General features: G+C 42.2%; 1 protein-coding gene across 2 annotated transcripts; it reads left to right on the forward strand.

The window, feature by feature from the left end:
- The first annotated feature begins 205 nt into the window (after nt 1-205).
- LOC307028230 (NACHT, LRR and PYD domains-containing protein 3-like) lies at nt 206-17,476 on the forward strand. 2 transcript variants are annotated; one of them, XM_079663085.1, is made up of 13 exons: nt 206-704; nt 6,538-6,667; nt 6,786-6,905; nt 7,234-7,347; nt 7,465-7,569; nt 7,871-7,949; nt 8,966-9,197; nt 11,567-13,364; nt 13,466-13,639; nt 13,720-13,893; nt 14,576-14,749; nt 16,162-16,208; nt 16,380-17,476. In XM_079663085.1, exons 2-13 carry the CDS (start codon nt 6,621-6,623, stop codon nt 16,934-16,936), a joined length of 3,621 nt encoding a protein of 1,206 aa, XP_079519211.1. In that variant the 5' UTR covers nt 206-704; nt 6,538-6,620; the 3' UTR covers nt 16,937-17,476. The 2 variants fall into 2 exon arrangements, with proteins under 2 accessions (XP_079519211.1, XP_079519210.1); XM_079663084.1 differs by lacking the exon at nt 206-704 and adding an exon at nt 4,367-4,489.
- The last annotated feature ends 739 nt before the right edge of the window (nt 17,477-18,215 follow it).

An 18,215-nucleotide genomic window follows, 5' to 3' on the forward strand; every position in this document is an offset into this window, starting at 1 on the left:
AGAATAAAAAAATAAATGCATAAATAATTATGGAAAGAAATACACCAATGTATAAATAAATAAATAAAAGTCGAAAATAAAACAGAACACACGTTATTATATATCTTTCATATATTTCGACATTTACGCGACATACATTGATTTATTTATGTGTCCGTATGCTAATGAGGTGGGCGGTCCTAACCTCAGTCTGAAGCAGGATTGGTTACAGGAGTGTGTGATCATTTCTGGCAGAGGGCTCTACTACTAACGCCTGGCTAACCGCGCTGATTCGAATGCAGGAGCTTTACTGTTTAGCCCTTAACTTTATACATCCATACTTTATCCACAGTTGTAAGGATTATTTATGGATATTGGTTTAAGAGCCATTGGAGATCATTTACGATCATTAGCGGACCATTTAGAGAACGGAGAACCAAAAGACTATGTCCAGTTTCGTGTGCAACGATGTATAGAGGACTTGGCTCAGCTCGACATGGATTTGGATTTAACCCAGCTGTGTTTGAGAGTCTTCAAGAGGTTGTTCGCCAACTTGAAATCCTCTCGGAAACAGAGGAGGCGACCCTTGGGCGTCCATCTTACATGTTGCCCCCAAACGTTATTGAAGCACATCTTCGTTGGGGGCACACCGCTGGGGACATCGCGCAGGTGTTCGGGGTGTGCGAAAGAAGAATTCGTCGGAGGATGACACAGAACGGGATACGGTAGGTTTAATCAGCATTCATGTTTTTTGTCTGGTTTTCCTTACTTTTATTGTTTTGGCGTATAGGCTATATCAGTGTACACATTTGTTAGACGTATTAACGTGTGTTTAGTAATGATACAGTTTCATTAGCCTACATTTCCTCCATCCAAATTAGCCTACTTGTTTATAGATTGTTTACAGATTTATTAAAAAGGGAATAGGCAATTTATATGTTGAAACCAATACATCAAATGGACATGTGTCGGGGCACAGATACAAACATGCTTTGTATACAAAGCAAAGGTACCATTACCTCAGACATGATGTAGGCCTAATAACAGCAATGAGGTTTAAGAGACCAGCTAATTTGTTTCAGATGACACCTAAATCTTTCAATGCAGGTTAGCACAGAGCAACACACTCATTCTGATGTGTTTTGATTGAGCGTTGATCCAGGAGTTTTGATTCGCACTTTGCAGCTGAACCCAAGAAGGCGCAGGAAGTACTTTGTACCAGCACCGAACAGTTTATGGCACATCGAGGGCAATCACAAACTCATATAGTATAATCATTAACACTCTCAAGCATTGCTCAAACATCCACTTCACTACAGTTACAAAAGATGGGCCCATCTAAAGTGTTATAATCAATCAGCTTCAATGCAAACCAGACTTCAAGACTCAAAGGCTTTATATGCATGATAGCTTTTTGTATTGGTTGGTAATGAAAATCTGAAGTCTCCTCTAACAATGCAACATACAATATTCTGTAGACATAACAACAAGTTAAAACACTGCAAGAAGAAATATAAATAAAATATAAATGAAATGTATCAAATTATTAATTGCACCAAATTCCTCTGCATGCAAATTAGTTTTACTATCAAGATTAAGATGATTTATGTTTTGTAATTATAACTTTTAGTAGGATAAGGCCTTTTAAATGTGTAAATGTCTGTACATACATTAGTGGATTGACCTTAATGTGTGCCTATACATATCCCTTTAGGTGGCGTTTCGTTGTGCATGGTGGTATTGACGGCTTTAGTCGTCTCATCGTGTACTTGAGTGCTGCCACCAACAATCGGGCAGCAACAGTTTTAAGAAGCTTTTTGGAAGCCGCCAATGTCTACGGCATACTTGCCAACCTTTAGACCTCAGAAATCGGGAGCATTTCAAAATGCAAAATTGGGGGGGGGGGGGCAGGAAAAGAGTGAGCAGAGAGTAGAGTAGTTGTCGATCCTTGTTCTGTTTTCTGGGACTATATCTGCCTCACCCTGTCAGACTTTGAGTTGCGCGCGCTACTAAAGACACGCGTTACCATGGAAACCAAACAATGGTGTAGCTGTATTAAAGTCAGAGTGGAAACAGTCGTGTGTAAATCTGATTTTGTCAGAAATCGGGAGCAATGTGGGAGAAATATGACCCCGGGAGGAAACCGGGAGAGGGCAATGAAATCGGGAGTCTCCCGCGAAAATCGGGAGGGTTGACAATTAGTGGCGTTTTCTCCTGGAGGCCAAGGGAAGCCAGGCTTCCCCTGTTTTTTCGGATTGTAGTTATAATTTTAATAAATAAATAAAAACACTTCGTTTAGTTTCGGAAATTCTTTGTTGTGTGTTGCTGCCGGCCCGTCTCTCCCCCATTCTCATTGAGTATTTTACAAAGAGTGAAACAGCGCCCCTCTAGATGTTATGGTGAAACAGTATATTTCACTCTCTGTTGCGAGAGGAGGCCAGCCGAAATTTGCTTCCCTTGGTGAAAAAAAATGGAGGGATTGACCAATCAGATGAGGCTCACGTCATGCCCCTGCCAACCTGTGATTGGTCAGGGCCATGCCAAGGGAAGCCAGAGGCGGCTGGCTTCCCTTGCCTCACAATCCAATCAAATCGCATCAACTTAGTGGTGCAGTGACGCGTCCCAAAAAGCGGAAGTAAGCTGCACTCGGTTTCCCTCGACAAAATAGCAATGGGATTTCTCCATAGGATTTTGGAAAATAGCTCAAAATAAGGTCAGTGGAAAACGAACCTGTTAGATAAATGCACGTTTTGTTCAGTCGGATAATATCCACATGTCTACCCAGTTTTATAATTTTCAAATCATAAATCTAATCGATAGAAGATAGATAGCGTCACTGCACCACTCTCACCGCCGTTAGAAAGTAGCAAGCAACTGAACTGAAGCAAGTGCAATTATGGAGGGTGGAGATTTGGAGTATTTAATCAAAAATAATTGTACTAAACTTCCGCTGCAGCAGCAACAACAAATAAAATCTGATGACAGGCCAATGCCCAAACTGGAGCTGTGTACAGCGAGGAACAAAGGAGCGAACCTGGCTGGACCTTTTCGCGACCGACTTGAGCACGGGTCGGATGCTGCATCTTCCGACGCTCCCCAAACACATCACATCTCCGGCTCAAATCACGGATGGGATGACAGATTTCATTGCGAGGTTGAAAGAGAACTTTGCCGATCGATTGGATGGACTTGCTCTGCCCACAGAGGTTATGGGCTTTGCCAGAGACCCCTTCACTGTTGCCATAGAGGGGGACGTATCAACCAGAGCAAAGGAAGTGGTCCCCTGCATCGACAAGGGGAAATATACACTGGAACTTATTGACATGCAGCGCACTAACGGGCCAGCGAAGCTTTGGAGTGATGTCAACAAACAGCAGTTCCCTAACGTTCAGAAAGTAGCGATCTGTGTGCTCAGTATGTTTGGATCAACATACACATGTGAATCAAGCTTTTCACACATGAACTCAATCAAAAGTAGCACTCGCTGCTCCCTGACTGACAGCACTCTTCACCAATGTCTTAGGAGTGACATCCGATGAGCCAAAAGTCACTGCTCTTGTTCAAAACAAAAAATGTCCCTTCTCCCATTGAGAAAGTCAGCGATGACAAATCACAAATGAGGTGATAGTAAGCACCTAGTTTACTATAGTAGACGTGTAGTGTAGTATTCATTCATATAGTTACCCGTATCCCTTGTTATGGGTTTGTGCACTGAAGGGTTTGACAGTTCTTTCTGTATTCATTTAAATGCACTTTGTAATGTGTCTGGGTCAAATGTGACCAAAACGTATGATTTTTTTGTTATTACTTGAAAGTGAAAAAATAGTATTGCTTTGTGTTGCATTGGAGCTCTTTAGCTGTTTTTTTTGTATGTGAGGACATTTATTAAGACTGCTATTATTTTATTCAGTAAATGCCTAGTTCAAAAAACATAACCTGAATATTTGAATTCTAAAGCAAACAAATGTAATGCTACAACTGTGCACTTTTTTTTCAGATTCTGTTAAATTAATGCTAATTTGTTGTGTTTTTATGCACTTTTTGACCTACCTTTGTTAGATGAACAATGAATAAAAATTGCATGTTTTTCATCGCAGTAATATGTGTTGGTTTAAAATGTGTCACTACCCGCTTTTAACAGGGCGCTGAATGTCTGGCCCAGCTGAATTTTGTAGTTATAAAATCTGGCCCAACTGAATGTCTAATTGAATAGCCCTGCTGTAGGTTGTACCTGCCGATCTGAAAGGTAAACCAAGTCAGTCAGCACCATCTAGTGGAGAGCTAGTAGAACTTCATCACCTGCATCACCTCTCACCTTGACTGGTTCTTCTTCCCGTTGGACCTGTTCTCACGTCACTCTGATGTGTTTTTATTTTATACTCTAAAGTTATGAGGGAGTGACGGCGTCCTCAGATCAGATACAAGCAGACACAGGACTGATGAGGAAGAGATGAGCAGAGTTTCCCTCACTCACGCAGGCGTCTAAATTGACCTGAAGGGAATTCAGCAGGTGAGAATATGATTTAAATGCTTTTTTAGTTTGCAAGTTTGTTAGGTCCATTATTATGCATTTGGGAAAACCAACCAATAAGCTACCTAACTACATTCAGTTCATCAGTAAGGAACCCTACCAGAGGAATCTGTAAATGTTTCACCATCAGGATCACTCTGATCACATCGTGCTGTGTCACTGTTTAACTGGTCAGAACAAATGTTTCTTGAAGCTGATTCTATAAATCTATTCCAAAGTATTGTAGAAAATTAGTCTCAGAATTGAAGACAAATGACTTTAGAAAGACTTCCTTGTAATGGCGACAGTTCTTGGCAGCAGTTTGATTTTAATCTGAGTTCACATCTTCAGTGAAAAATGCAGGGAGTGTCTGATGCTGTCTAAAAACTTGTATCAACATGACAGACATGTTTGTTTGTTTTTTAATGTTTTAACATTGAAACATAGCAGACGTGACAATCCCTGAGTGTAAAGGGCCTTTATGTCTTTAATGATACGGCAGTCAGAGACGCTCCAGTGGAGTCTCATGTTAGCTGGACTTTGTATTTAAAACAGTTTGATGGAGTATTGACTTTGCTGATGGGATGTTTGTGATAGCATGAGATGTGTACATGTAGGGGTCCGTCGTTCTGTTCTATTATCAGTTTCTGAACTGCAACCGTGACTTAAAATGACGGCAGCACAGATCCAGCTTTTCAGTACCTGTCCAAGTCAGAAATAACAGACCAATCAGAATCCAGTATGTAACAAAGACTGTGTTTTTCCGCTCATGCAGGCACATAAGGTAAAATATACGCCTTTGTTTTCTGAAGTCACAGTCGGCTGAGTCAAAAGCAGATTTTTGAAGTTGGTTTCCTTTGAAATTGTCCCATCGACATTAGTCCCAATCTGTATTGCCATTTTATGCGTTGCTTTTTCAGAATTTAACCGATCATTTTTATCAACAATATTTACATTTATTAACAATGTGCACCTCGGCCAAAAAATAAATCATTCTGTATTTAGTACTCATTCTGTATTTAGTACTTTCAAAAGGTTTGGGATGTTTGAAGAAGTTAATGTACCTGCAGGAGTCTTGCTGTTTGTATCTTTATAGTTTCTTTAATTTATTGTACATGTTTTAGATTCTATATATCTGTTCTAAAGTATTGTGGAGAATTTCCCTCGGAGTTAAAGAAGAATGATTTTAAAAAGACTTCCTTGTAAGGGTGGCAGTTTTTGGCAGCAGTTTGATTGTAATCTGAGATCATCAGTGCTGTGAGGGAGTGATGAACGTGACTGAGGTGCTTTATTTATCTTTAATATTTAAAGAGTAAACATACCAGGAAGGATGTGAAACCTCTTTGTGGTCTCTTCACATTCACTGCGTGTAAAGGGCCTTTATGTGTTGTCTTTAATGATACTGCAGTCAGAGACGCTCCAGTGAACTTGCTGTAGAACCTATAAAAACGTGAGCATATACATTTAAAAAAAGGACAGCTACTGACTTAAGAAAAAGCCCTAACAAAACAGCAGAGCTCTATTTCAGTATTAACTAAAGAAAAAAAGAAAGCAACAGCTGACATCAAATCTTTGCTGAGCGTAAAAATAAAAACAAGCAATAAAAAGAGTCTCTAATCATAAAAAAACCTTTAAATTTGAAATAAATGTTTAGCAATGTGCAAAACAGCAGCATCCAACAGCCTCTAATCGTTGGATATTACATGTCACTGCATGCATGCACGGAGCTCGTTCGCGGGCGCGAGCCGGCTCCCGTCGTTCACTTAATAGAGCCAGCTCGTTCGCGACCGACACATCACTAATGTAAACCAGCATGCTACTCTGACCCACAATCCTTTGCAAAGTCAAGACAAAGTTTTCCCAATTAACTTCTTTCATTGTTGATATTGCTGATGAACACACTTCATTGTTAATCTGAGTTTTAGTGAAATAAATTGAGTTTGTTTGAAGAATAATCTCGCATCGACACTCTCCTTGTGTTGAACCTGAGTCAGTTTGCAACAGACAGGAAGCAGCACAGATGAGCACGTTGTTGTGTTTGTGTGCAGGTACGACTCTGCTATGAATCAGTGTGAGGACAAAAGCTAGACCTGGACCGAGACACAACAGATCCACTAAGAATCTCCAGAGGATGTCTGAACCTGCCGACGTCAAAGATGGATCCCACTCTGATCAGAAGTAATGTGTACCTCACAGTTTGTTACCAGTTGTTACATACTAAAAACATGCACGCAGCATAACTCTTAGCAGAGTTTGAGTGCACCTTTTTATTTACCATTGTTTGTGATTTTATCAGAATCCACCGTAAGAGACCACACTCTCCTGGACCTGAGCCCAGCCGTGTTCCCATGAAGTGTGGCCGCTCTAAGCCTCGATCTTTTAGTTCTGAAGATGGAGAGCATGATGATAGTCGAAGGTAAGAATTAAAGCAAAGGTAATTTTTATTTTTCTCTATTAAAACACTTGAAATGTAACAAAGTTATCAGCAGCGATTTCTCTTCTGAACATTCATCAGTGGTTGTGATTCAATCAGCATCAGACCAGATTCTTCTGTGTGTCCATGAAGAGTGACTTGTCTATGCCTCAGCCTCCAACGTTTAAAAATAGTCCTGGTTCTTAGAGTCCAGAGTAAGAATTGGAATTAGATCATACGTTTGGTTGTTCGGAAATACATTTTGTGTAATTCATGATAATAAGCAGTGTTTTATCTCCTGGACATTTATCAGTTATTGGGATTTTATCAGGATCCACCATGAGAGACCAAACTTTCCTGGAACCAGCGGTGTGTCCATGAGGAGTGACCGGTCTATGAGTCCACCAATGAAGTTTAGAGATGGAGAGCATGATGATGGTCCAAGGTAAGAATTAAAGCAAAGGTCATTTTTATTTTTCTCTATTAAAACACTTGAAATGTAAAATAGTTATCAGCAGCGATTTCTCTTCTGAACATTCATCCGTGATTGTGTTTCTATCAGCATCGGACCAGACTCTCCTGGACCCAGCTGTGTGTCCATGAGGAGTGACCGGTCTATGAATCCACCAATGAAGTTTAAAGATGGAGAGCAGGATGATGGTCCAAGGTAAGAATTTCGAGCACAAATGATTTTTCCTGTTTGCTATTTAAGTTTTGAAATTCAACATAATTCTCGGCAGCATTTTATCTTCCAAGCATTCATAATTGATTGTGTTTCTATCGGGATCCAACAATTGTGTTTCTATCGGGATCCAACAATTGTGTTCCAACGTACAGTCCACCTCACACTCAACTGTGTTTTAAGAGAACATGTAATGTACTGTATGTCGTGTTTGTAGGAGGATACTCTAACACAGCCCATGCTTTTATTTTCTGTATTTGTTCAAATCCTCCTCTTTGCTCCACAGAGTTCATCCGCAGAGATCAGAGGGTCCTGGTGGTCAGTCTGCCCAGCAGCATCAAACTTACCTGGACTCCATATTTATGGTGAGTGAATGTACAAGCGCAGCCATCACTACAACAGCCCTAACTGTCTCCCTAACCTTTTCCCAATTTGCATACTTCTGAAGTTACCTTTCAGCATCAACAATTGCCATTTTAGCTTCTCAACAGCAGTTGTGAGGCCAGTCAGATTGTTAATGAACGGTGAAAACTGCACTATAAAGTTATAGGCTTGTATATGTCACTTTTTAAAGTATCACTGGTAACACGTCTGATAACGATGCGTATGATAGAAGAATAGAGAGGGATGAAACCCTCTTTAATGGTCACACATGCAGAGCACACAGCACACACAGTGACATTTTGCCTCTGCATTTAACCCACCCTAGTACTAGGAGTCTAGTACTAGGAGCAGTGGGCAGTGAGGGGGGAAGGGGGATGTCCGGTGCCTTGCTCAAGGACACCATGCACAGCAGGGCAGGAGGTGAACTGGGACCTCTCCAAGTAGCAGTCCACACTCCATATTTAGGTCTGGTCGGGGACTTGAACCGGCGACCCTACAGCTCACAGTCCAAGCCCCTATACGGACTTAGCCACTGCCGGACACTGATGATACTGCCTCCTGGTTTTTTCTAGTGTAAATTCAATCCAATACTAAGCTTTTTCTGCATTTTTTGTTTCCACATGCTGAATTATATTATTTCACTACCAGGAATTGTGTTTTTTGTCCTGTGATGACAATACAAGCCTTCAGATACTCAGCAGTCTACAGGTTTTTTTCTAGTTCAGCCGACCTGACATTAGCTGCTGGAGTTGTGGATCTACATGGCTGCCATAGCTGAGTATAGCAGACATAAGCTTTTGAAATGCTCTCACTTCAAAACTGCCTGATGAAGAAACCCACAAGAAAATATTTTCCCAATGGTGCCTCTGTTAATGCTACAGCTGTACAGGTAGGAAGCGTAGTTATACAGTGTAGCTGTGAGAAGTAAACTGCAAATAGGCAGGTACACGATCTGATGTTGACTACCAGTTAAAGTTTACATTTTATTCTGTTCCAGCTGCTGGAGGAGAACATTGTCACTTTTGTGAAGAACGAGCTGAAGAAGATCCAGACAGTCCTGACTTTAGATTACCCAGAATGCTTAGAGAGTCAGAGGGAGGATGAGGAGGTGTTGGACGTTGAGGATGAAGAGCAGAGGAGGAGCAGCAGCAGAGAGGCATTTCTGAACATCTCACTGCACTTCCTAAGGAGCATGAAGCTGGAGGAGCTGGCTGACCTTCTGCACAGCAGTAAGAGGATTTAACAGTAGCAGTAATCTAATAAAATAAAACAAAACATAAACCCAATTGACCTTTCGCAAAGCCACGCCCCCCCTTGGTTACTGTTGCTAGTCCGACAAGCTGAGGGCCAGATGCGTTAAACAAAGCCATAATGGAGGGTCTCCGTAACGTCGGAGTCGCCTTAACAGACTCATTTTGGAGCAATAACGCAGCAATATCCTCCAGGTCCCGACAAAAGGGGCTACAATACGCTATGGAGGGTTATATCCACAGTATAAACATTAGAAAAGAGGGAGGCACAACATCAATAGAGGCACTTGCATACAGGTCGCAGTGCAAGAGTGAAAAACCACATGAGCTGTATGTCAAATTCGACGGAATTATTATTATTATTTTGGAATAAAACAATACAATCACAAGAGGCATTAAATGTTGTAGTTTGTCTAAAGTTAACTACCGTTTCCTTGGTGGCTTTCTGCATCCACCTTGTTGTTCCTTTGTGGGGGTCGGGGTGCCCACTTGTGCAGCAGGATTAGGGAAGTCGGCAGTAGGCTTTCCATTAACAAAATGCTACAAAGATTAAAGCAAAATATAAATGAATGATTGCCTGTTGGCTTTCTTGTTTGTACTTTGACCACAGGTAGACTAATAACGGAGCTCAGCTGTTCAGACATTATTATGCATCAAGTGATATACTTGGTCAAAACGACCTATAAGCACTATTCGCCATATTCAGCTGGGCATGGGGCCTGCCGCATTTCTTTATCCACTGGCGGCATTTCTCCTCTCGGGTTTTGGGTTTAGGAAACGGGTAAAATATCACCCCCCCCTCTAAGCTTATGGGATAGCTGCTATCCGATTTGCAAAGACCATAAGCACAACGCTTCACCATTTTCGCAATGAATTTGAACGCTAAGCTTGTCGGACTTCCACAGGGAGCCGCGCACGTGATCGAATATGATTGGACAACGGGCATTTAGGGGCGTGGCTTTGCGAAAGGTCTTCAAAGACGAAAAATCTTAATATATAAAGCTGCAAGAAGCGATGAGTGGGTCTTCGATGCTCCGTGCAGGTCCGCTGTTGTCCGCACGTCGACGTCACGCAGGTGTTTTCCCGACTCAGCCGTTGGAAAACATGGGAAGTTTCAGGCCCATCGGCCAATGTCTATAGGAGTTAAAGCAGTAACAAAAACATCGTGTTTGATGGCGAGTGATCAGTCGCCATGGCAACAGCATTTGATGACACCCCATAATACGCTTAGATGTCTTGAGGGCTGCATCGTTACCAAACCTGTGAATTTCTTAGCCGTTCGGAAAATGTTTTCTGGAGTTATGAGAAAACCGTGTTTTATGGCGAGCATTGTGTTGCCATGGCAATGGCAAATGACGAAATCTCAAAACTGACATGTAGATGTCTTCAGGGCTCGACTGTTAGCACACATGTTAAGTTTGAGCACTTTATGACAATTGATGACAAATATGATGACACTTCAGATTTCAGGTAGCGCTGTTGAGGCATAGACCGGTGATATTAATGTTTTTACATTACATTTCATTTAGCTGACGTTTTTATCCAAAGGGACTTAAAATAAGTGCATTCGACCAAGAAGATACAAACTTGAAGAAAACAGAATCATATAAGTACATCAGGTTTCATAGAGCCAAACATTTCAAGTGCTACTCAACTGGCTTTAGATAAGCCAGTCCTTTATTAGTATATAAGTGCTTTGTTAGTAATTCTATCTCTCGAAGTGGAATCTAAAGAGATGAGTTTTCAGTCTGAAGAAGATGTGTAAGCTTTCTGCTGTCCTGATTTCAATGGGGAGCTCATTCCACCATTTTGGAGCCAGGATTGCAAACCGAAGTGTTTTTGCTGATGGGAACTTGGGTCCCCACAGCCTCCCTTTCATCGTGCACCTCTGGTCTCAGGCCGTAATTATTATTCAAAGTAACCGGGAGGGCACGAACCCCCTTACTCTGCCTATGACGTTCCTAACTCACCCTAACCAATTTTATTTATCTTCAACCAAACAAACTAAACCACTGGAGGCCACGAGCACTGACCAATCAATGATAAAGTGGGGGGGTCTTACCTCGCTAAAGAGCATCATTTATCAGGGGGTATTATGGGTTTTGGAGCAAAAATACTTACAGTATAAGTATTTTTATAATTTCTTTAAAATGCTCTGTAGGTACAGATTACTTTCTAAAACAATATCAGCATAGCTTAGCTTAGTTTTCCAAACTTTGCTGTATGATGCATACATTTTGATCAGATACCTGAATTCTTCTTGGCTGGAAACAGTCAAACGCTGTTCTCAACTGATGTGCTTGAGATTACTGTCGCATCCACATTTTAATTAGTTGTGTCACATTCAGGAACTGCTGCTGCAGTCTGCCAACGTAAACTCAAATCTAACCTGAAGGAGAGGTTCCAGTGTGTGTTTGAGGGCATTGCTAAAGCAGGAAACCCAACCCTGCTGAACCAGATCTACACAGAGCTCTACATCACAGAGGGGGGGGCTGCAGAGGTCAATGCTGAACATGAGGTCAGGCAGATTGAAACAGCATCCAGGAAACCACACAGACCAGAAACAACCATCAGACAAGAAGACCTCTTTAAAGCCTCACCTGGAAGAGATGCACCAATCAGAGCAGTGATGACAAAGGGCGTGGCTGGCATTGGGAAGACAGTCTTAACACAGAAGTTCACTCTGGACTGGGCTGAAGGCAAAGCCAACCAGGACATCCAGTTCACATTTCCATTCACCTTCAGAGAGCTGAATGTGGTGAGAGAGAACAAGTACAGCTTGGTGGAACTTGTTCATCACTTCTTCTCTGAAACCAGAGACGCAGGAATCTGCAGGTTTGATCAGTTCCCGGTTGTGTTCATCTTCGACGGTCTGGATGAGTGTCGACTTCCTCTGGACTTCCTCAACACTGAGATCCTGACTGATGTCACAGAGTCCACCTCAGTGGATGTGCTGCTGACAAACCTCATCAGGGGGAAGCTGCTTCCCTCTGCTCGCCTCTGGATAACCACACGACCTGCAGCAGCCAATCAGATCCCTCCTGAGTGTGTGGACATGGTGACAGAGGTCCGAGGGTTCACTGACCCACAGAAGGAGGAGTACTTCAGGAAGAGATTCAGAGATCAGGAGCAGGCGGGCACCATCATCTCCCACATCAAGACCTCACGAAGCCTCCACATCATGTGCCACATCCCAGTCTTCTGCTGGATCTCTGCTACAGTTCTGGAGGAGGTGTTGAAAACCAGAGGGGGAGGAGAGCTGCCCAAGACCCTGACTGAGATGTACATCCACTTCCTGGTGGTTCAGTCCAAAGTGAAGAACATCAAGTATGATGGAGGAACTGAGACAGATGCTCACTGGAGTCCAAAGAGCAAGAAGATGATCAAGTCTCTGGGGAAACTGGCTTTTGAGCAGCTGCAGAAAGGCAACCTGGTCTTCTATGAGTCCGACCTGACAGAGTGTGGCATCAATATCAGAGCAGCCTCAGTGTACTCAGGAGTGTTCACAAAGGTCTTTAGAGAGGAGAGAGGACTGTACCAGAACAAGCTGTTCTGCTTCGTCCATCTGAGCGTTCAGGAGTTTCTGGCTGCTCTTCACTTCCATCTGACCTTCATCAACTCTGGAGTCAACCTGCTGTCAGAGACACAACCCACCTCTCAACGGCGTAAAGATTACGAGGGCAAATTAATACGTTTCTACCAGAGTGCTGTGGACCGGGCCTTACAGAGTACCAACGGACACCTGGACTTGTTTCTCCGCTTCGTCCTGGGTCTTTCACTGGAGACCAATCAGACATACCTAAAAGGCCTTTTGACACAAACAAAAGGTTGTCCAGGCACCAATCAACAAACAGTCCAGTACATCAAGAAGAAGATTGATGAGGATCTGTCTCCAGAGAGAAGCATCAACCTGTTCCACTGTCTGAATGAACTGAATGATCGTTCCCTAGTGGTGCAGATCCAACAGTCCCTGAGTTCAGGAAGTCTCTCCACAGACAATCTGTCTCCTGCTCAGTGGTCAGCTCTGGTCTTCATCTTACTGTCATCAGAAGAAGATCTGGACGTGTTTGACCTGCAGAAATACTCTGCTTCAGAGGAGGCTCTTCTGAGGCTGCTGCCAGTGGTCAAAGCCTCCAACAAAGCTGTGTGAGTGGATGAATAAAAGGAATACAAACATTATCCAACCTGTTTATATGGCATAGATGAGAAATAAGACTTTTTTTAATTTATTCTAAATAATCCTTCAGGCTAAGTGGCTGTAACCTGTCAGAGAGAAGCTGTGAAGCTCTGTCCTCAGTCCTCAGCTCCCAGTCGTCTAGTCTGAGAGATCTGGACCTGAGTAACAACGACCTGCAGCATTCAGGAGTGAAGAACCTGTGTGCTGGAATAAAGAGTCTACCCTGTTCTCTGGAAACTATTAGGTAGGTGTACAATGGTTTAAAGTAAGGCTCTCTTTTTCATGTATTACTTGTTTTTTGGTCTGATGAAAACCCTCTTTTAGGCTGAGCGGCTGTAAGCTCTCAGAGAGAAGCTGTGAAGCTCTGTCCTCAGTCCTCAGCTCCCAGTCCTCTAGTCTGAGAGAGCTGGACCTGAGTAACAACGACCTCCAGGATTCAGGAGTGAAGAACCTGTGCGCTGGACTGGAGAGTCCACACTGTGAACTGGAAAATCTCAGGTCAGTATTTTGCAGTTTTTTTTAAGTTTACCCCGTAAAATGTCATTAATTTATTTAATATTGTATTTACTTATTAAAGAACCTCTTTGGACCAAGATGACTTAAATTATACTGAGTTGCCCCAGAAGTGGCACCAATATTCAAGGGTTCTGGTGTTTTCACTAATTGAGACTTTCAGGTTGGATGAGAAGATTATTCATTTTTTACACAGTAATTATTAATGCTGTTCTTAACTATTTGTTGAAATGATGCAGCCCCAATGGGACTATATAAAGTTTTCACACGATTTATTTCATATCACTCTGAAAAGCATATTGAATTAGTGTGTGTTGGACTGGATTGGTAACACTTTACGCCATTAGTAAAAGGTGACCGTGAGTAGAGTCAACAGTGTGTGTGTGTGTGTGTGTGTGTGTGTGTGTGTGTGTGTGTGTGTGTGTGTGTGTGTGTGTGTGTGTGTGTGTGTGTGTGTGTGTGTGTGTGTGTGTGTGTGTGTGTGTGTGTGTGTGTGTGTGTGTGTGTGTGTGTGTGTGTGTGTGTGTGTGTGTGTGTGTGTGTGTGTGTGTGTGTGTGTGTGTGTGTGTGTGTGTGTGTGTGTGTGTGTGTGTGTGTGTGTGTGTGTGTGTGTGTGTGTGTGTGTGTGTGTGTGTGTGTGTGTGTGTGTGTGTGTGTGTGTGTGTAGGCTCTCAGGCTGTCTGGTCACAAAGGAAGGCTGTGCTTCTCTGGCTTCAGCTCTGAGCTCCAACCCCTCCCATCTGAGAGAGCTGGACCTGAGCTACAATCATCCAGGAGACTCAGGAGTGAATCTGCTGTCTGCTCTACTGGATGACCCACACTGGAGACTGGACACTCTCAGGTATGGACATATCTCACTCTCTATCTCGGTTTCCTTCTTAGGTCCTGATTGTTAAATCTCGACAATTACTGATTATTTTGGGACAAATTTAAGCTCAGACATGAATGATAATTAGATTCATTTATAGAGATCCTTTGACTTTAATTCTAGCACTACCAGAAGGTTTAAGCCTGTGTTGTTTAGAGGGGGAAAACGTTTGCTAAAATGTTCTAAAATGTGTAACACACTTGACAACACTTGCTCCTCACCCTATACCAGTGGTCGCCAACCAGTCGATCGCGATCGACCGGTCGCGAGTGTGGTGCGGGTAGATCGCGGACCGTAAAAAAAAAGTAACAAAATTAAATTAAAATAATAATTTTCGAAAAATACGTTTTTAGATGTAAACCTATCATCCACCACCCCGTTAGCAGGTGCCACTTGATTGACGTATATTTGAGACACCTCAATAATATAGACTAATACATTAACCGTGCTTTATGTGAATCTCATCATGACACAAGAGACGACGGCAGGACTGTAATTTCCCGTGTTCATTGAACGCAACCGAGGCAACACACCAGACCAATCAGAGAGTTGCATGGAAATACACGTGTGCTTGTGTCATTCAAGCTCGGCTCTGTGTGTGTGGCGATAGCGCATTTAGTGAGGGAGAGAGGGAGTGAGGGAGAGAGAGGGAGCGATGCTAGCGGGGACCGTGATGTTAGCATCTGGTTAGCTAGCTGCACTAACGGACATAAGGAGCTGTTTCCACAACAAGCTGGAGGAGAGTCGTCTCCTGTCAGAGTGAGGGGCTCAGGTGAGCTAAAGGACTCTTGAGTGTTTAGAACAGTTTTGTCCCAAATTATTCAAAAGATTATTTCCGCGGCACACCTTCATATGATCATTATAGTTATACAAACAATAAGAGAATAAATGAAAAACAGGTATGAAATAGCCTACTATATGGGAGTAACACAAGAATACAGTTGAATGTGATTTGTAAAATATCCATAAAGAAAAAGAAAATCTGTTTACAGTTCTGTTTCATATGGGTGTTGAGAGAGGTATCCATAGATCTCTTCATGTTGCTTTCAAGGTGCACCAGATTCAACTTCAATATTTAAAAAAAAAATCTTGGACCCCCCTTGAGGAGGTGAGGTCTGCCCCCCAATAGCACTACCCCTGCCTATATGCCGTGAGCTGATTATGGAGCCTTCATTGTAAGAGTAATTCAGATGCAATTACCCTATATAAAAGGCCTCAAATTGGATAATAACATCAAACATCCTTTTCTGCTAAGATAAACCCCTTTTAGTTTATTGTATTCTCTGATAACTGAAATGATGCCTTAATATGACATTTGAAATGTTGACAGTCCTTTAACTGATGTGTGAAGTGTCCTTGATCATTCAGACCGTTTCTTCCTCCAGGTTTGACCATGGTGGAGAGCACAGGTTAAAACCTGATGTGAGGAAATGTAAGTGTGGATTTAGGTTGTCTTATGATGACAGAACAGTCAGTTGAGATATGTATTCATTATAAAATTACTGACAAGAATATATATATTATCACATTTATAAAAATAAAGAAAATAGCCTTATATGTGTTTTATGATAAACTGCTGCTGTGTTTTTTCCCCCTCCATCAGATTCCTGTGAACTCACACTGGACACAAACACAGCACACAGAGAACTCAAACTGTCTGACAACAACAGGGAGGTGACTTATGTGAAAGGGAAGCAGCCAAGTCCAGATCATCCAGAGAGGTTTGACTTCTATCCTCAGCTGATATGTAGAGAAGCTCTGACCGGTCGCTGTTACTGGGAGGTTGAGTGGAAACGGAAGGTTTATATATCAGTGACTTACAGAGGGGTCAGCAGGAGAAGAGACAGTGAAGCTTCAATGTTTGGATGGAATGATCAGTCCTGGTCTCTCAAGTGCTCCAATGGAGAGTTTTCTGTTAGACACAATAACACTAAAACAGTCCTGCCTCCCTCCTCCCCCTCCTCCTCCTCCTCCCCCTCCTCCCCCTCTGGTAGAGTAGCAATGTATCTGGATCATCCTGCTGGCTCTCTCTCCTTCTACAGAGTCTCCTCCGACACACTGACTCACCTCAAAACCTTCAGAACCACATTCACTGAACCTCTGTATGCTGGGTTTGGGTTCTGGTCAGATGAATCCTCAGTGTCTCTGTGTTCTCTGTAAGAGGAGACCACTTCCTGTCCTGTTCTAATGTCCCTTGTCTCGGGGGACATAACATAAGTGTAGCAAGAGATATCTTCCAGTCGTGTGGTTAAAATGTTGGTAGTGACGCGGCTACACTTTGGTTACACGGAGAAGCAGCATTTAGTTATAATGATCCGTATATCTGCAACAACTCCCAGTAATCAAGTGTCTCACACTTTTTAATAAATGTTTTTTCAATGTATTCAAATGTGTTTTTTAAATATTTCTTTTGCACTTTGTCGTAAGTATTTTTGATGTTTTTGTAAAGCCTTTTGAATTGCCTTGTGGATATGTGCTGTATAGATAAACTTTATTTTACTGGCAGAAATGTTTCTTGTCTTTGTAAAATGGTGAAATGATCTCCTCGGGGCTGAACTCTGTGTGTACAAACTGCTGTGACATATATGCAGTTTAATAAAGCTTTCTTTAGAGCAGCATCTAATAGCTCCTAATACTCTCTGTAATAAAGTTTCTTTATTAAGTTCAATAAGGTTTGAAGACAAAAAAATGATGATCTCATGACTCAATACATTTCTTTTGCACCCAACATGTTTTCTAAAGTATAGTTGTAAATGGTTACAAAGGTCTTCCCTAACGTAGAAACTGTAAGAAGTGCTTGATTGCTCACTGAGATGCAGGGCAGTTAGAGTAAATGAACTGCATGGTAAATGGATATATAAAGATATTTTCCAGTGTTTGCCAACCAGCTTGACTAGATAGCAGTAAATTGAGAAGGCCCATTCTCACTAGATAGTATATTCCAACACATTCTCACTCCCAACCCGTCACATATTGACGGACGGTCAGGGCCCCTCCCCGTCACTATTACGTACAGGGTACCCCTTGAGTCAGTTTTGTTTTTACTTCTTTACTTTAATTGAATAATGTAGGACTTTTGTTGCCGTCAGTCAGGGGGAGAGTAGGGGCTCAGAATACTGAAATCTGTATTGTTTCATCGTTTTTTCCTTCTAATTTTGTATTCTTTTCTAAACCACACACTGTTATTTACTCAACAATAACACATAATTATCCTTGTGTTTATTTATTTGTTTGATCACAAGTTGGAGTCCGTCAGGACCGAGGGTCGGAGCAGCTCATAGTAGTTGCTTAAGTTTAGAGAATTTTACACCCGGAAGTAAGTATTCTCTCCGCTTCGCTTGATAAACCCTGGTTGCGTTCCAATAGTCCATTTAGCTTAGGAACCTTCCTAACCAAGTGAAATGACCCGGAAGTCCCTCAGTAGCAGCCATGATAAGTG

The sequence above is a fragment of the Notothenia rossii genome, assembly GCF_949606895.1.
Source record: "Notothenia rossii genome assembly, chromosome: 2".
Taxonomy (NCBI): domain Eukaryota; kingdom Metazoa; phylum Chordata; class Actinopteri; order Perciformes; family Nototheniidae; genus Notothenia; species Notothenia rossii.